Source organism: Amphiprion ocellaris, chromosome 17 (genome assembly GCF_022539595.1).
Source record: "Amphiprion ocellaris isolate individual 3 ecotype Okinawa chromosome 17, ASM2253959v1, whole genome shotgun sequence".
Classification (NCBI taxonomy): domain Eukaryota; kingdom Metazoa; phylum Chordata; class Actinopteri; family Pomacentridae; genus Amphiprion; species Amphiprion ocellaris.
The window spans coordinates 6658967-6678557 of NC_072782.1; the positions used below are offsets into that span (position 1 = coordinate 6658967).

Here is a 19591-nt window from a genome sequence, read left to right on the forward strand (position 1 = left end):
TTATTAATAAAAAATGACTGGATATCACTAAAATGTCAACTAAATAACCGTCTGAATTTAATAACAACCACCTTGTAATTAGCTAAACAATAATAAAATGAGCTCATTCAAAAATTGTTTTGATTGTGTTCTTTTTATTAAGTTGAGATAATCATGATAGATATTTCTTTTTTGCCAATATATCAAATTTTATATGGAAAATAACTAATTTTATCTGTGTCTGAGAAATCACTTTCCACTAAGTTCCCCATTACAAAAACACCTCTCAAGGAAGTGAGTTAATTCCAGATCACATGACCTGCTCCACATGATGTCATTTCCTCCTGAAGAAAAGACTGGTAAGACTCCAAGGCTTTCTGAGTTATTTAATATAAAGTAGTGTGTGAGTCCAGTGTGGATTTATGGCATGTCAACAGGTTTACTACAATATCTTTAGAAATAACTTTTAATTTTACTCAATTGTAGATAGAATATTTAGAAGAATCTTTCTGTAAAAATACCATGTGGTGTTTGGTTATAGGCGGCCATGTTGATTTTAGGCCTGAAAACAGTGGAAATGTCAACTATGATACAGTGAAAGCTTACAAACATCTTTTATTTTGAACGGTGAATTGACATTTTTTTCGTAATCTGGTTGCGGAAGAAAATCGGATATGACGCAACCTCCCCGGTCTCGAACCATGCTTGAATGGAGGTGACCTTAGTTCCAGTGGAATTGTCAAAGTGAGGAGAGTCTCTGGTCAGTCTGAGCGCAGTCAAACCTCCCCGGTCCGGCTCGGTTCTAATGCTCGGTCCGTCCTGAGGCTCTCTGAGGTTCCGGAACACTGAGAGGAAGCAGAGATGGCGGAAGCTCATCAGACACGCGTGCAGGCGGCGGTGGAAGAAATGGTCCAAAGCCTGGAGAAGGAGCACATCCGCAAAATGCAGGTGGGTCACTCACTTGTCCACAGTATACACATGCACGAGTGGGATCTGTTCAGGTTCACGGGTGGATAATAACAAGGCGAAAACCAACCACTGCTCCCATCTGACCCTCTCAAAATCAGCTGATTTTTATCTGTATAATAACTTGAATATGTGTAATGCAGCCATGCAGCATTTTACCTCCATACTGTGAATATTTTTGAAATTAAAGGTCCTTACAGTACGCATGGTTCAGTCAAAATACTCTGCAAACTTGCTGTTTTTATGTAATTTGTCCAAATCATTATATAAAAATGTAAAAACCAATGTAATTTCTCCATTTCACTGCCACGTGCTGCTTTTGCAAGTGTTAAAATATGCCAAAATTTGAAGATAGTTTTAATTGCAGAGGGAATTCTGGCTAGAAGATGAGCCTGGTATCAAAATGTTTGTAAAAATGAGCTACTGGTTCATCTAATATTAAAGTTCAATATGTTTCATTGGTCTTCAGTTGCTCAAAGGGAAAATTCTATATATTCTAGACTCTGGGTTTATGAGCTGTAAGGTGTTATCATCAAAGTTGAAGCAAATAAAGGCTTGAAATATTGCAGTTTATGTGTAATGAGTTTAGAATATGTTCAGTTTTCACTTTGAGCAATGTTTGATGAAAGAAATGGAGCTTTTTACACCATATTCTAATTATATGAGATGCGCCTTTTGATCAAACACATCTAGGGTACCAAGGTTCTAGTACTCTACCTCACAGACACGAAGTATGGACAGTTAAGATTAAAGTTTATTTAGCACAAAGGAAATTCTTGTGGCAGGTACTCCTCAGGAAACATGAGAAAAAGCAGTGCCCATTCATTCATTCATTCATTCATTCATTCATTCATTCATTCAACCTTTATTTAAACTTGGACTACACTGAGGTCACACAATAATATTGATGAGAAAGAAAATAAATCACGTTATCATAAATAAATAAAAATTTTGGACAATATATGTATTAAAAGATAAAGTTAGTTCAATGAAATACAAATAAAAACATTAATTAGAGCATTTAATAACAAATGAATTATCCTAAGGATGAAAATGTGTCCAGCTTTAGAGTGTTCTGCAAATTATTCCAGATTGCAGGATACATATTGCTTAAAATAAGGAAGCTAAAATAAGACAAGAATAAAGTAAAACACAATACGGGCATGAGACACTAAAGTAATATCACGTGATAATGAAATGTTGCCAATAAAATCGAAATGTTAGCCACAGTAATTACATATTGCACATTCCATTGAGATTGAGATCCTGAACATGAAATTAAATATGACCTGATAATTACTGGGTTGAAATACTGCATGGTAATGATATTCAAAGCTGGTTAAAGAAAAAAAAAACGTGCTGAACAAAACCTCAGATTGTCTAAAATAGACTTTGAGAGCTCAAATATTTTTCTCAGCCCTGAAAATTTCATGTCAGAAGCAAAACAAATTACAAAGGGTCAAATTTCAACCCACCCCTGTTCACTTCAAGGACCCGTAACTCAGAAAATAATCAGAGCATTAAGGTATAATGTTGTATGTTTTCACTTAATGTACTAAATCTATTGTGTATTTTAAAGATCAGCTAAATTCTGAGGTTTATTTGTTGTTTTTTTATTATATGAAATAACAGTTTGTGTGCTCCTGCTGCAGGGTCGCATGTTCAAGTGCAGCGCCGACTGCTGCGAACGCTCCACAGACTCCATGTCTCAGGTGCATCAGTGCATCGAGAGGTGTCACACTCCTCTGGCCCAGGCTCAGGGTCTGGTCACGTCGGAGCTGGAGAAGTTTCAGGTGACAATCTTTCACTGTCCTCACTGTGCAAACATGAAATACCTGATTTACACAGCTTTGGAAACAAATATTAGACCAGCTGTCTTTACAAAGTCCAGACGACAGGCTTCAACATCGATCATTTTGTTTGAATTTTATCATAGCGGTTGAATAGTTTTAGCATCTATATGTATATGCAGTAAATTATGTCTAAAAATAATGAATGAATTACCTGAAGAATACAATGAACACGACAAAAAAATGCAGCTGATTCCATCATACTTTATGTCCTATTTGACATGCTTAAGCTTCATTGTATTCTCGGGGAATGTCAATCAAAAAATGCATTATGAGCTCTAGTATGTAAGCATCATTTCTAGGAGACAGGGTTATTAGGATTGAACGTCGGGGGATTATAAATGAAATTTTATGTCGATCTATCCAACAGTTGCTGAGATCTGTCCACCATCAGGCACACCACCAGCTACAAATCCAGTCAGTTGTAGCAGTTGACCCTTCTAGTGTTTAGTAAACTCATGCTGGGTAGAAAATTCAGCTGGTACTCGACAAATTCTGTGACGGAAAGCCCTGCAAGTACACTTTCATACACGACTGAGAACTAAACACGAAGGTCAACATGTCAGAAAAACTGCTTTATGATGCTGAGAAGATGTCTTGTGAGACTAAATTACCTAGCTGTGAGCACTAAATATCAAATCCCAACATGTTAATAGTACGTACAGAACATGCAGGCTGTGTTTGCTCACAGTCTGATTATTAGTATTTTTTTTGCATACTGTCCAGCCCTCTTGCTGCAGACACTTCTGTTTTCAGTCAATCTAAAGTCTCCTTTTCTTTGCCAGGACCGTTTGACCAGATGCACGATGCACTGCAACGACAAAGCGAAGGATCTTTTCGACTCCGGAGCCAAAGAACCGGCCGTTCGATCTCTGATGGAGCGCTGCGTGGGCAGCTGTGTGGACGATCACGTTAGCCTGATCCCCAGCATGACCCGGAGACTCAAAGAGAACCTGGACTCTATACAGCAGTGAGGAGCAGGACGGGCGGCTTGTCGTCCGTCTTTAACTTAGTCTGGGCTCATTAGACACAGTTACAGCAGAGCAGGGTTAGTCGACTGAGGAGTGGAGGGCAGGAAGAGGAGAAAAAGTGGGGAGAGCGAAGTTTAAAGAGCAGGACTCTGCCCCAAAACTGTGAGATTTGTTATTGAAGCTGTTGGTTTAGCCGTAAGATGGTGTCATGTTATTGTATGTGAAAAGGTATTAGCTCAGTAAATATATTCTGATATGCAGAGCGACATCCAGTCAACGCGATTCACATGAAGGTTTTTATATTCAAATCGCCTCAGTCGTATTAATCAGTGAAGTTCCTCACATCTCATCCCTCTTTTCTTTGTCATTTAACTGTAAGTTGTTCAGATGTGTTTACATCTGGATTAAAAGAATGGAAACTTGTTTTTGATTGCATTACTCCGGTAATAAACAGCTCTGTATGCAGATATGTGGACAAAGCAATGACAACGCTTTTGTAACACGTGTTTTAATGATGACAGGAATATTCTCAGTTCTGTACAAATAATGATACAAGAGAAGGCAACACTGTAAAGTGGCAGCCTGAGTAATGGTAGAAAATCATACAAGGAGCAGTCGACACACTGCAGACCTGATGAAAAATCCCAAAAACCAGACTTAATATACTGTCATGGCAGAAAACAAATTATTAATTATGCAGCCAGGAAGATGAACTGAAAATGAAGGACTCGATACGGAACAAGAGCAAGATGGAGAATAAGTCAGCAGATGGGAGAAAGTTGCTCCGCATGATAATGAAATCACCATAAAGAAATAAAGTGAGAAGTTAAGACAGCAGCTGAGCCTTTAAACTAGGAAATGAAAAAATGATCTCTAGATTCTTACTTTTGGTCCTTCATATAATTGCAGAATAACTTAAAAGTGTTTGAACACTTTGGTGGCCAGGATTGTTTATAGCAAATAAACTTCAGATTTTTATCAAGACATTATTGCAAAGACCAGAACAGACTCTGGAGAGGAGCCAAATGAAAACAAAAGCGGTGCTGCCTACGCTCTGATCTTTGAGCCATTCTGACAGAAGGATGTTGCACAACAGCTTTAAGTTTCTTGAATATGCAGAGAAAGATTTCTCCCTTTGCTTCTTAGGTAATTTAGTTTGAATCTGATATAAATTAAAATACTAAGCTGTCCAATAGGAAGTGGATAACTTTTGGAAATGGGTTGATTCCAAGACCAGCCACTTTGATTCCTCACAAACATCAGGCGTTCTGAACAGATGAGATCAAACAGGTTCTGTGGTGTTATGCAGGAATGGATTTTTCTCAATGACCATCAGATAAATGTGTATATATGCAATATATAAGTACTTAGTACACGATTAGTCATATCAATGAATGATATGAATCAAGTGTAACAGTTACAGAAACATTATCTGTGCAGCCATATTAAAGACCTACATTGGAGAAAGAGGAGGATCATTGTGATAGCACCACAACCCGAGTCAAAGGGCAGATTTATTGGCAGTGGAGAAATGCATTTCTTCTGTTGCAAAAATACATCCATACAAATACAAATGAAGTAAAAAAATAAATAATGGCCAAATAAAAACACCTTTAACTTTGAACTTAAGGACAGCTACAGCTGTACAGATGAGTCAGCAGTACAGGTCTGCTTTATAGCTGAAGAAACAGCAAGTTTACAAAATCGCCAAACAAATATTGACCAAATGAATTGTACTAAAGTATACAAATATAACGTAACTGCAATATTACAGGTGATTTGATGGGAGCAGGTAAATAAAGTCTGCCCTTGTGTGGATCCAGATTAACAGTGTCGCTGATAAATACTGCAGGAAGCCTCAGAAATCTGAAGCCTGTCAACGTTTCTGTGAGTCACAACAAAGACAATATGCTGCAAACACCAGAGAGCTGGTGTTCACAGAATACACAGTCACACGTTAACTATGCAAATGCAGCTGAAGCGAAAGAATCCTGCAGCCTGAAGTCTCACAATGCTGGTTCACTAAGATATACCATTTAAAGTTCACATCAAGTTTGACAAATTGGATGTTTGTGATGAATGTGAGGTTAACAGAAAAGCCTTAATGGGAGCTGGTCTGGTGTTGGTTATTACAGAGACGTGATCAAAGTAACACTGACCTGTAAAAGTTAAAGCGTGACTCATCACAGGCTGAAAATCCTGCTTTTACTGTATGTGTCAGTTAACCCGTCTCAATTCAACAGTGATGTCTGGTGGTGCGACTTTTTCATAGCAGCCGAGACGAGGAAAGTTGCGTAAAGTCACACCTGAGGACGGATGTTGGGTAAGCTTTTCTCCTCAGTCAAATATTGAGTTTCTGATGCCAAGAGCGGATCTGATCACCGTCAGCGTCATGGAGGTGACATTGGGTGTTTCCTCGCTTCCCTTTCATGTCTATTCCTTGTGTCTTCGTTCCTCCTGGTGAAGATATGAGAGGTAGGATCTCCCTGTTGCCTTAGGCTCCTCCAGACATCTCCTTTCCTGTACGTTTAACAGATTGGAAGATCCTCCGTGGTGGTCACAGGAGGAGAGAGGACATAAGGTGGTGTAATGAAAAGCACCCATGATCTGACGACTGCTCTGAAATGTGAGGAGACTCTCCAGTTTTGCTCTGTGGTGCTGTTCCCTCATGATGTTCCCGTATTCCACGATGATAAGTTGTCCAAATGAGTGGTTTCATTAAAAAAAAAAAAAAAAAACACTCAAAGGTTTCACAATCTCCAGCTCGTATCATCAGGTAGTCACTGTTTAAAGGTCTTAAGTTCAGAGTCGAGAGCAGATTTCCACTCTCTTGAAAGACCAGGAGGTTTTCCATCTTTAACAATGGTCCAGCATCTCAGTGCAGACAGAGCATGGTGATGATACAAGAGGAACAGAAGCTGCTCTGAGATCAGGAGATGGTCTGATACCTCCTATACTCTAAACCCCATATATACATACCCAACTCTGAATATGGCAAAATGCTGAATACACAGATACAAAACGTTTTCCCCAAACATCGCACTGAGTTATAGAGCATGCAGACGATATGTCCAATCTCGAAATGGTGTTAAATATGGTGGTGGATTGCACATACAAGCTTGTGTCAGTGTCTCAGCGTTACCAGAGGAATGGTAGCAGTTAACGGCTGGTGAACGGGCATCAAGACACGCTGCGAGCAGCAGTGCTTTCCTGTTCTGATGAATCTGGACGGTGGTCTGACTGGGGCGAAGTATACTGGAAGTTACAGCAAACGTAAAGGGGGAATGATAAGAGCCGACTGTCCAGGTTCATCACCACATACTCCTGAAGGGAGGAAGAGAGAGGAGGGATATGAAGCAAGTATACGACTGCACTTGATCAAGGGTAAAGGAGTGATAATGATGCACATCTGCAGGTAAACAGCGTTCACTGACCTGGTCTTTCTCAAGGGTGAGAAGCTGGTAACCTGTCGAGCGACTACAGACCAGTTTTCCTCGGTTATCAAAGGAGGCAAGACGCAACCTGGACAAATCAAAATGGTAAAAGACAAGTTAAAGCTTCCCAGGTCCAAAGCTGCTGATGAATGCAGACTGTTTTTTTTTTTACTTTTTATTTATTCCTCATAAGTACAACAGATGCAGATGTACAAAAATCACACCGCCACAGTTTACAACCCACTCAGTCCATATCATGTTAAAGTCAAGTCAAACATAAGTCAAGATCACATATTTTACACAGATACAAACAACAATCTTGAAATCTGACTTCTCTCTAATATTCACCAGCACGTGTAAGTAAGCAACCAAAAAGCAACATATGTAAATAAATGAAATACACTTAAAAAACAGAGATATTTAAAGCTCTGGTGTCGCTTGTGTTATCGGTTTCCATCTTCTCTCAAATTTTTATAGTTTCAATTGTAGTCTTGCTGTATTTTTATGCAGGGGTAGCCAACTCGCTGCCCGCGGGCGCCTGGTTGCCTGCAGAGACCATGTGGGTTGCCCGCCACACCTTCTAAAAATAACACTAGTAACCATGAAATTCCTTATAATAATTATAGTTGCTGTTCTTTTTAAAGCACAAATACTTACATTAATGCAGATTTTAAATTACAATATTTATTATAATTTAAAAAAAAAAAAAAAAAAAAGTCTTCGGTGTAAATGAACTTTGACCTTGTCCGAGTCAAACTTCACTGCGCATGTCAAACGACCACGTCATTCTGCTGAAGCGTCCGGGCACAGACGCTTTGGGAAGCTAAATGTGGTTTTTACCCCCAAAACATGACAGAGAAGCGAAAGAGAAAACACTATTTTCACGATGACTGGGAGGAAGAGTTCTTTTTCACAACAGTGAAAGATAAATGCATGTGTCCTATTTGCGGGGCGAGTATTGCGTCGGCAAAGCGACACAATGTGGAGAGACGCTACTTTAGCCGCTACAAAGCTTCCATGCTAACTAGCCATGCTAACTAGCCACCTGCTAGCGCACATAGACTGTATGCTCACTACGGACAGGAAAACCCGGGACTTAAAGGCAGCTTTGGCATCTGCTACGCGGCGAAGTTTCTTCATGGAGAAAAATGTACCATTAGAAAAGCTTATTTCAGTGTCGACTGACGGGGCTCCTCCATGACGGGTCGGCATGCAGGCTTCATTGTACGATGCAGAGGTGATCCAGACTTCCCAACATTCCTACATTACCACTGCAGCATTTACCAGCAGGACATATGTATGTGCAAAAGTGGCTGGATTTGATCATGTGATGACTCGTGTCGTGAAGATCATAAAGGTCTCCAAAGCCAAACAACCAGGACATTGAAGGTCCTGCTGGAGGAGCTGTCAGCTAAACATGGTGACCTGTTACTACACACAGAAACCCCAGGGATCAGCAGGAGACCAGTTTTGCAGCGTTTTTTGTCACTGTTGGCCGAAATTAAAGAGTTGATGCATGGATTCTTTCCCTTGCATTTTAACGGACATCACTGGGAACCTGAACCATCTGAACTGTGAGCTGCAAGGTAAAGGTAAGACATGATAAGCTCTGCAATGCCAGGCTTCCCACTAACACACATTTACAGACAAAGAAAGAGCTAATGTATGTTGTCATTCAAAACACCGTGCCATTACACAAAAATGTGAAAAATAATCTGTTGAAAACATGTAATGATTTGTTGTTATGATCTGTTAAAAATGTTGCAATGCTGGTAAAAAATGCTGGTGATTAGTACTAATGTGATAGGATTCATTTCAAAATGTGAGAGTTGATTTTTTTTTTCTTACATAACTGATAAATTGTACAAACATGGGACAGAGTTCATGAATTGTTCAAAAAATGTTACAAAGGTAGTGGTTTGCACAAATGAAGCATGATTTGATGACAGTTAATGATTTCCTAAAAATGTTAGAAGTGATAATTTGCACAGAATTTTAACTGGTGTGATTTTAAACAAAATACTGCAAATATGCTGATTCATACAAAACTGTCAAGAAAGATATTTACAAAAGTTTCAGAGATGGGATACCTCTGATTGTGTGTGTGTGTGTGTGTGTGTGTGTGTGTGTTTCCTACCGTCATTGTTGTGGAAATCGTTAATAATTACTGTAAGGAATAACTAACATAAATGTGATCAGACAGTCTATTTACGTATTATTTTCATTATTATTATTATTATTGTTTAAAGATGATGGCACAAGTTTGCTATTGAGGAAGTTTGTATCAAACAAGGTGCCCTTCGTACTACTCAGAACCCTTGAAGTTGCTCTCAGGTTCAAAAATGTTGGTGACCCCTGATCTAAAGCAAACAAACACATTTCCCAAAATGTCAAACTATGCCTTTAAACAAGCCTTAAACCCAATTTTCAACACATTATTACGATTTACAACAACCAAAAAGGCTCAGCTGCACAAATCAGCTGTGATGTGAAATATGTACCAAACCTTTTACAGTGTCACTTTTTTACTGTAACACTTTTATTTAAAAACAAACGGTGCCACTTTGGTCACATTACTATGGAGGGACTTTTCTGCAACCCACACATTAAACTGTAAGTCATCATGCTATGTACTGAGGAGTTTTCACACCAAATCAAATAAAATCAAGTTTATTTATACAGCATGTTTAAAGAGAAGTGCTGGGCATGATTTTAGAAGCAAACCAGAAAACAGGTTCAATTATAGATGATACTAAAAGAGCAATACAGGTTATTATAAATTAGTTACATTAAAAATATTTTTGTGATCCTGATTGTAAAGCAACTTTAACAAATACTTAATCATTTATCTGTCTGCTTCCAGATGAGCTTTTTTTAGATATGTGTTCCTTTGATTTTACATGTAATTATTATTCTGCAGTTCAACATGATCATTTCAGTTCCCTTATTTAACACTGCACCACTGACCTGTATGCCAGATGTCTCCTGGGTTGCAGACTCACAGCGCCCCCACATGGCTGACTCAAAGTATTCCTTTTAAAGACTATAAAACGGTTTGTGTAGGTCACCAGCAGGTCAAAACCAAAGTTAAAGCCTGTCCACCGCCAGCAGTACTGAGAAAAGGAGAATATCACAGTTTGTCTTCTGTAGAAATGATTCAAAACACATGAACTGTGTGGAAACAAAGAAGCAGCCGGGTCAACTCACGTCTCCATCTTTAGTCAGCTTCCTGCCACACCTCATACTGCTCACTTCAAACTCATCTTTGTTGGGCTCCTGAGGTCTAATGAGATTAAAGATGCCTTCATCATCACAATGAGCATTAAAATTATTCTAGTCCATATAATTTATCTGTTATGCCACACAGTATTTGAAATTCCACAGGCTCGTTACAATGGTTTAATCTTATATTCTCACCCATTATCATTGTCAAATTCTGTCCGCAGCATGGCAAACCACTGGTTTTTGTACACTGATGAAAGCCAATCTGTAATATAAAAAAAAATCAATGCTACAATATTAACAGTACATAGACACATGAAGGACATATTTCACTATAAATAAGAGGGACATAGATGTCAGACAGAAGCACGTTACCGGGTGGCAGAATGTTGTCTCTCTCTAGGATGCGTGCCGACGCGAGATCGTTGATGATGTACTGGAGACGCACAAACTTGAACACTGAACGAAAAGGTGCACCTTCCTCTGTTTTCAAGAAGGGCTCTTTCTCACACACATCTGCAAACAAGACAAAATAAACTGTACTGATCTCTCACCAGAGGAATTCACGTGTTACAAAAGCTACATAAAAATGGTACATATAAAAAAACATGACAAGAAATACAAAAAGTAAGTTCAAGATATAACTACATAAGCACTCAGAGCGCAGTACTCCGCCAAGGCTGCTCAGTCGTTGTATCATTTCCAACGGATAAGTCTCGATAAGTCCGCAGTGGTCGATTTGTAGTAGGACTGCAATCATGTGATCGTCAACAGGCAGCTGACATAGTGTTCGCTTGTTGTCATGGTTACAGTGACAACAAGTGAAGACTACACAGAATATATTCCCTTTGCGCCCCACAAGTTGTGTCTTTTTCCACAGTGTAAGCTGATCCGTTCCAACCCCACAGTGTTTGGAATAGCATGCCCATCTTCCAAGCATGATATCCCAATTTTCCTAACTGGAATTCTGAATGGATGGCTGGTTTTATTCCTTTGGGAATCAAGAGGAAGAAAGACCTGACTGGCTCTACAGGCAGCCAAAAAGGCACTGCAACTGGTCAAGGCTCACGCCTGTCCTACATTTCTGCCCTCCAACTGGAGGCATTGCACTATCAACGATACAGAAATCTTTAACAAATCCGTGGATCCTGCCAAAATCTAATCAGTTGGTCCTGGTGTCATTTCTGACCTTCCCTGAAAATTTCATCTAAATCCATTGCTTTGTTTTTGAGTAATGTTGCTAACAGTCAGACAGACAGACCGACCAACTAACGCTGATTGTCACATAAGCATGTCAGTGCAGACAGTGTCACATAATGTACAGCTTCTACAGATGGTTGTACATGATGGTTAAATGTTCTGAAATGGTAGGACATATGGTGTGTACAACTGTGCTTAAAAATGCTAACTTTAGAATAACAATAATACATTGTGTTACTGCACTAGAAAAGTTAAGAAGAGAACAGTGTTACTTTATGTTATTGCACTATTGTAAATAAAAGTTAAACTACCTGCTAAGCTAAAAGACAATAACAACGGAGGCAATGACAGCGTTAAATAATGTTCATTTAAGGTCAGTAATTTTATGTCTCATTTGTTGTTACTATTAAATTGCTGCATCTTTTGAGAGTGATGTTCTACAAAGCAAACTTAACAGGTTAGAAGGTATGATGGACGTAAAGTCAAAGTTTTCAGTGTCAAACATCTCCCTTTAACCAGGTTGTTTCCTGATGACTCTATGATTCTCCGCTGTAGTGCCACTGAACAAAACCATGCAATTACAGTACTGTGGAACTTACATGCATTCTGTTGGTGATACAGAAAATGTATAAATACATGTTTATGTTTTGTCCTGATTTGCTGTCAAATCCATTTTACACTACTGGTTCTGCAGCTAATAGAAGACAGATGAATATTCATTCAATAACATTAATTTCAGTTTAATTTAGTCAAAAACTGAAGTAGTATCCTTCACTATGGAACATTCAGATTAAATAGAATTCTTCAATCTTATGTTTAAATGGGAAAAAATCAAAATTGAACAGCTCTGTCTTGTTTATAAGTGCCTGCATTGATCAATAAAATAAGTAAACACATTGTTCACAATATTCTACCACATTCCTCTCATGCATCATTTGCAGTAGCAGCGTTCTGTACTGTAATATTTGTTTAAATATTCTTTATATGTCTCTGTTATAACAACATGTTACTCTGAATGAAGTAAGCAGCACGTGATCTGTCCAATTTGTGCCCAAGAAGCGTCACATGACGCATTCAACACCCCCTTTCATGTGAGTGCGCACAGAGTCTGAAAAAGAAAGCCTGGACTAACAAAGGGAGTTGATAACCGCTGTCGTGACACCCATTATCTCTGCCCGGGCTTGTAGGATTTGTCGAGTCGACTGACACAAAGAAGGCAAACTTGACTCGACAACTAAAGAAGACGCCGTTTCACAAGTTGTTGCTTTCAGTACCTGTCCTGCGCTTACAAAGCCAGGCGTCTGCGTCGGCCAGGAGCTGCTTGATGGGGCCATCCCATAACGGATTCAGCTGCAGAAACATCCACTGCAGAGAGACAAAAGTACAAAGAAGCTGATTAAACAGGGCTGATCGTGTAGTGATTGTATCTGAAAGGGATGCCGTATATGAATGTTTTCCTTCAACCTTTTTTAAAGCCGTGTATACATCCATCTCCACCTGCATTACAAACAGATCTGAGGACTGGATGAGCTGCTCCATCACCTCCACACTGTAAATGCAGAGCAGAAAGTCAAAATCAACACAGAATAATGAAAAGAAATTCAACAGGGAGCTTCTGGTATCCTGCAATACGAAGGTGCTCATGGGAAACGGCAATAGTAATAGTCCACAAAAGAGAAGGTCCAGGCACTCATCGTTTGCAAATATGAAGATTTTTAATGGAGGGCCAGGAACATTAAAAAGCACACCAACGCGTGTCGGCTTACGCCTTCATCAGGATGTGAATTCACATCCTGATGAAGGCGTAAGCCGACACGCGTTGGTGTGCTTTTTAATGTTCCTGGCCCTCCATTAAAAATCTTCATATTTGCAACACAGAATAATGTTAGAAAAATGTAAAAAAAAAACAAAAAACAAACAAACAAAAAAAACATGTTGAAATCACACAAACCCAATTTCTTTCATCAGGTCAACATTTTGGTGGGTCATCAGGTTGTTAAGAAGCCACTCAAGACACCTGCAGAAAGAGATGTACATACACTTACTAAGATGTAAAGACACTGTAGAAACAAATGCTGTAGCCTGCAGCACTGTATGGACAAATACTGCACAAACAGATACTGCAAAAACAATCAAAAAATAGAAAACTGACTTTTTCATGACTGAATCCAGGCCATAGATGCTAGCACAAGCATAGTAGCCGCACACAGTCTTCGCACTGATGTTTTCCTTCATAGTTTCACCACACTGCTGGATCAAGCCATCCTGCCAACATTAACAGACCAGAAGATTTAATTACATTTTGGATCATATGACTGCATATTTACAAAGTCAAACATGCTCATTTTTAGACAATGGCTGACTTCTCCGCATTTACCCACCAGCTGCAGCATACAGGCAGCAGCGAGAATACTGACGACTCTGCTGGGCTTGATCAGAACATCATCACGGTACAGAGATCCAAATACGACCTGCAGAGCTACAGGAACGCAGACCAGGAAAGAGCTTTCAGTAAAACAATATCATGACTAAAGCAACCCGGTTAACATCCATTTTACGGTGACTCACCTTCAGTGTCGATGTTTTGGTCTGGGATCTCCAAGTTAATTTCCATCATGTTGGACTCCTTCCAAGAGCCGCTGAACATGCTGGAGAAGTAGCCCGACTGCAAATTACAAGAAAAAGGGACCGTAAACAGAAGCAGAGGAATGTTAAATGACAACCCACATGAAAGACAAACATATTGTTGATTGTTTTTTAAGATGCTTTGTGTCTCTTTTACCTGACACAGGTACACTTTGTGGAGGTTCCACTCCTGTCCCAGAGCACAGATGCGAATGTCACTGTTTTCCCCATTTAGAAACAAAGTCTGATAAATGTATCTTGATGTACTTTTCAGTTTCTTCCTGCTCAAAACAAAAGAAGAAGAAAGTTCAACAAAATACTAAAGACTGAGAGATATTTGACACTGTATTGATTTTTTGGTCCTTTGACTGGACTTGCCTGCGAGGTGTATCTAGTATGGCGTCGTCCTCGTCTGCTTCACTGTCACAGTCACACTGAGCATTTCGTTTCCTCTTCTTACAGTCACAGCCATGTTTGCGGCTGGTACTTGTACCCTCTGCAGCCTCCTCTGGTCCCTGAGAGGGGGACTGGAACCTGCTGCCCAGGTTTCCCATCCTTATCTCTTCAAAGAAACACAAAACAAACAGGTCAGCTGCACCATGTCTTCACTTAGCACCACAGCTGTACGACTCAACATGCCTGGAACGTATTCTACATAAAACCTGTATAAAAACATCTACAAAAATCCTTTATTCCCACTGCAATAACCACCCTGAACAAAGTGAGATAAGACACTGAACACTGCATATATTTTTTTTATCAGCTGCTATCTCTTTTAACATTCCTTTTAGACATCTGTACTTTGTGAGCTTGTGTTTTAAGTGTGTTTTTATGTGTTGTATCTTTATTGTTGGAGCCTTGTCAAAGAACAGACAATAAAGTTTATCTATCTATCTATCTATCTATCTATCTATCTATCTATCTATCTATCTATCTATCTATCTATAATGCAACTACATCACCATATCCTCCATGTCTTCATCAAAAACACCATTATTTAACTACAATATTTACAAAAAAGACATATAGCATTAGCTCAAACTTATTAGTTAAGGAGAGGTTGTTATCACTGGTCGACTTAATTCTAATGAAGGTAAGTAGATTATTGTGTACTAGTATTATTTAGGCTGATGCTACAAAATAATAAGCACAAATCCTGGGAGAAGTTTAATTTGTTACACCTATCCACAGCAAAGTCAAGGGCTCCTCTCTGATCCCATGTTAGCCTGATCCACAGTTTGTTTACAGAAGAGGGGCTTGGCTAACTTACCTGATGATTAGTGCAGGGCAGGTGTAAGGTTAATGTCTGATAATCTCAGGTCAGACGGACGTTGACGAGCCAGTCCGAGGGGAGCTAACCTCAGAGCTAGCTTAGCTGCCAAAATAGCAAACAAAAGCACGTCTGAGAGGAGCAACAGCGTTTCTTCTGACTGGCTGCTGCTCCAAACGAGCTTCCAGAGCGCAAAACTCCCTCTGGTTCCAGTTACATTGTTCTTAAAAAGAATCAGTAAATATGGACCCAGAGGCAAGAGATGATGTGTAACTACCCTGAAAATCTGAGGCTGCTTTTGTTTTTCTTCTTCTCTCGGTGCTTCACAGCAGCATTTGAACGTCACACATGCGGCGGCTGCGCTCACCGGCGCCCCCTAGAGCCAGAGTGATGACAACACACCACCAGTCAAACAGTATACAACACGTGAGTGCTATATCACTTTGTTATTAAATGTGTTTATATATTCCTTTGTAGCTAGTTAATATCTATATATCTATGTATATATTATGTTCAATTTCAGATTCAGATTCAGAAAATTTTATTTGTCCCCAGGGGGCAATTAAAAAGGCACGTAGAGCAGGCAGTGCAACAGTGACATAATAAAGAAATAGGGATAAACATATATACAAATGTAGAACAAGTAATATAAGAATAAAAATAAAATGAAAAGAAGAAAAAAAAGACAAAAGACAAAAAACACAACTTAGTAAAATACTAGTCCAAACATTATTACTAGTGCAAATATTATTACTACTATTGTTTTCCCTGTTCTTCTTTCTATAGTGTTTTTTTTAAAATATTGTTATTCTCTTTCCATATTCCTAGGTTGACACCAACAGCCAAAACCGAAATCCTTGTATGTTTTGTACGTACTTGACCACTGAAGCTTATTCTCATTCTGATTCTGAAATTACTGTATCACCTCTCAATACTTGCTTTATCTCTACGTTGAACAGTAGGGTATTTGGTCTTTCCTTCAAATTAAAAAACAGAATTTTGGATTTACTATGTTAATAATACAGATTCCACAGTAGGCACTCAATGCAATAAAAATCAGTGCCGACATTCAAATGTTTTTCTTTTTCTTTGAGTGTTACTCGTATGCCAAGTTTCTGAAGATGAGGATTCATGATTCATCAGCCAGTATTTTGGGAAAATCCACAGGAACTCACAGTGCCGTCTATAAATATCATCTACCCAACAACTGTTGCACTCGTGTTCTACATATCAATATATTGCATATACACATAAATCACATATATCATCCACACCTACCTCTGTGCTTTACTGTCAGGACTATGTATTCACTTTTTTTCCCTGAATGTTGCTGATAGACACTGACGTTATGCAGCGTTCTTCACACTGTGTGAGTTGACACAAATACTTAAATTTCAAAAATTTTATTGAGCCTTATTCACACTGATTAGTGGTGCGACCGTGTTTTGACTGATTTTTAGTTGATCACTGAGCTTTATTTTAAATACAGTCTTGAGAAACTATTTGTTTGTGACTGTTCGTAAGAAAAAATGCTCTACTTGGCAACTTATAAATAATGCAGTTTTTAAGAGGCAATTTGAAATCATTTGACATTTAATTGATCTTGCACTGGGATATAGTCACTTCTGTTCTATACTGTACTGTATGTCTAATATTGTTCATTTTAATGTTGCTTTCTGCACCCATTATTTTAGATCTTTCACAAGCCTTTAAACAGATACTAATTAACCAATGAAGCTAAACATTAAAGCAAGATGACTTGTCCTAAACAATTAAACAACAGCTGAACCCTATCGATTGGTCTGTCTGTATTCTAAAAGGAGTCCAAAGGGCACAACCAAATTGTGTTGACTCTGAATGCAGGCTTTAAAAAAAAAAAAATCCGATGGAACAGTGGAAATCAATACCCACAACAGAAAAGGCAGTGCCATGAGTTTTATGTAATCATAAAATTTACAAAGAGCCAAACATGCTGAATATCACGTCCAAGTATTTGCACTTTGCTCGTTGAATTCACAAGGAGAGAAACAAAATTTTAAAAATGCATTTTACTGCACACTTATAGCATGTTTAGAACATATCTAGCGTACATGAAGCACAGTGACTTTTCTTTGTCATGTGTGCAATGAACAGAAACTAGTAACAAAATATATTAATGTTAGAACCAAATATGAAACAAAAAAAGAATTTGGAAGCATGTTTAAAGTAAAAAAAAAAATCAGAATTACGACTTAAATGTCTTACATTTAAATTAGATCTGCAGATATCAAGCTTTACCTTTATCCAAAATAAATAACAAGATGAAAAAAGACACAAAAAGCCTCCCTGTGATATTAAAAAGCCTCATTATAGTCCCCTGGCTGTCTGAGTGAGACAGAATCACTGCATCCAAACCTACTGGTTCACTGAAGCCTCTCATGTTTCTCCATTTTAGACCACTTCAAAACCTCTCACACCTCATTCCCACTCACACACAACTCCAAATAACAAACCCAGGTGGACCAAGACCTCACTGAGTGGAGACTAACCTAAATCCTGAGTCAGATAAAGTGTTTAGTCTACAATCATTGGCAATGGTCAAAACATATACCCCGTTTCTATAGACAACAAAAAGAAGTGGTCACCATTGAACCCTTAAAGAAATAATCAGACCTGTAAGAGGGGGTATTCCTTGACAACAAAAGATGTTTTTAGTAAAGATAAATATAACTATAAATGTTGTGGTTCTAAAGGCAGTTCTATCTATAAAACTGGTTTTGATTTGTGAATTATTTCACTCATAAACTGACCTAATCTATTCTCAGTTCAAGGAGGCATTAAACAAGGTTAGCCTTCACATAACCGTGTGTCTTTTAGAGAACTACCTACTGCTTAAACACCTGAGATTTAAAAACCCCACAGCTTTTTTCCTTCTTCAAAGTCTCTTCATCAATAAACAAAATGCTCCCGAACAGATGAGAATATACAGCTGCCCTCCAGTGGTGTCCTGAGGTACTATAGTCAAGAGAAAAGCTTAAAATAATGGGAAAAAACACACAGTTTCACCAGCAGGAGTTAGTGTTGACTGCCTTTGTTATGCTATCATTATATAATATCACAGAACAATCTCTTTAGATATGTTTGATTTGTGTGCTTCATGTTTTTCCACTGTGTGTATATTTGGTCACAGACCTTTGGTAGTGTTATGGTTTGTGTTTGTGGTGTGTCTTTCTGGCCTAGAATTTGGCCTACTCTTCAGTAAACACAACACACCTACACCCTTGTATCTCTGTGTTAACTGTGATCACTGACATGCAAGTCAGAAAACTTGTTATCATTGAAAGTAAATTTAGTACACCTGTGATTTTCAACCAGTCCACCCTCAGTTTCAGAAATATTGTAATAAAATGATCTATAAACAAAAGAACTGTTTCAGTTTTGGATCTACGGACGGAGTCTATCTGCATATCCGCATCATAGAAAAGGAAAAGAATTGCTAGAGGAATTGAAAAAAAAATCTGACTTTACAATGATCTAAAAAGGATGGAGGAGGATACGACCAAGTATGAATCTGCAATCAGGAGGTAAAGAAAGAGCCATAGTACCACTAATCAGAGCTGCAGTAGTTGCCCTCCTAAAGCAGGGGTGTCAAACATGTGGCCCGCGGGCCAAAACCGGCCCTCCAGAGGGTCCAATCCGGCCCACAGGACGACTTTGTAAAATGTAAAAATCACAGAGAAGACATTAACTACAGATTGTAAATTTATAAAACTGTAAATTTAAAATAATTTCTAGACCACGAAAAGTTGTTTTGATTGAGAAGTAAAATAGATTGTTCATTGTTCATTTTGTGTCTCATTTTTATAATATTTTGTCTTGTTTTTGTTGTTTTCTGTCTTTTTTTGTCTAACTTTGTCGATTGTCTCATGTTTTTGTCATTTTGTTCCTCATTTTTTGTCTTTTTGCCTCGCTTGCGTCGTTTATGTTTTTCTGTTGTTTTGTTTCTCGCTTTTGGCATTTTTTGTCTCATTTTTGTCATTTGTCCACTTTTTTGTCTAATTTTTGTCTCTGTTTTGTTTAGTGTCGTTTGTCTCA

The 19591-nt window shown here is 38.5% G+C and overlaps 2 protein-coding genes across 3 annotated transcripts; one reads left to right on the forward strand and one right to left on the reverse strand.

Annotated features, from left to right (window-relative positions):
- The first annotated feature begins 402 nt into the window (after positions 1–402).
- fam136a (family with sequence similarity 136 member A) lies at positions 403–4189 on the forward strand. Its single transcript, XM_023269996.3, has 3 exons — positions 403–927; positions 2598–2738; positions 3581–4189. The coding sequence occupies exons 1-3, from the start codon at positions 841–843 to the stop codon at positions 3767–3769; spliced, it is 417 nt and encodes a 138-aa protein (XP_023125764.1). The 5' UTR covers positions 403–840; the 3' UTR covers positions 3770–4189.
- Positions 4190–5262: 1073 nt separating this feature from the next.
- gmcl1 (germ cell-less, spermatogenesis associated) lies at positions 5263–15836 on the reverse strand. 2 transcript variants are annotated; one of them, XM_055019446.1, is made up of 15 exons: positions 15518–15836; positions 14622–14809; positions 14405–14524; positions 14191–14287; positions 14004–14101; positions 13775–13887; positions 13574–13639; positions 13087–13171; positions 12897–12987; positions 10798–10938; positions 10618–10687; positions 10408–10483; positions 10168–10313; positions 7201–7288; positions 5263–7090 (listed from the first exon to the last, which is right to left on the reverse strand). In XM_055019446.1, the coding sequence occupies exons 2-15, from the start codon at positions 14799–14801 to the stop codon at positions 6947–6949; spliced, it is 1515 nt and encodes a 504-aa protein (XP_054875421.1). In that variant the 5' UTR covers positions 14802–14809; positions 15518–15836; the 3' UTR covers positions 5263–6946. The 2 variants fall into 2 exon arrangements, with proteins under 2 accessions (XP_054875421.1, XP_023125755.1); XM_023269987.3 differs by having other exon boundaries at positions 14405–14528; positions 14626–14809; positions 15518–15835.
- Between the last annotated feature and the right edge of the window lie 3755 nt (positions 15837–19591).

Coding starts and splice junctions, on each gene's coding strand:
- fam136a (XM_023269996.3), top strand. CDS start 841: ATGGCGGAAGCTCATCAGACACGCGTGCAGGCGGCGGTGGAAGAAATG. Junction 928..2,597: donor AGCACATCCGCAAAATGCAG/GTGGGTCACTCA, acceptor CTCCTGCTGCAG/GGTCGCATGTTCAAGTGCAG. Junction 2,739..3,580: donor CGGAGCTGGAGAAGTTTCAG/GTGACAATCTTT, acceptor TTTCTTTGCCAG/GACCGTTTGACCAGATGCAC.
- gmcl1 (XM_055019446.1), bottom strand. CDS start 14,801: ATGGGAAACCTGGGCAGCAGGTTCCAGTCCCCCTCTCAGGGACCAGAG. Junction 12,988..13,086: donor TATACACGGCTTTAAAAAAG/GTTGAAGGAAAA, acceptor GTCTCTCTGCAG/TGGATGTTTCTGCAGCTGAA. Junction 7,091..7,200: donor TCACCCTTGAGAAAGACCAG/GTCAGTGAACGC, acceptor TCCTCCCTTCAG/GAGTATGTGGTGATGAACCT.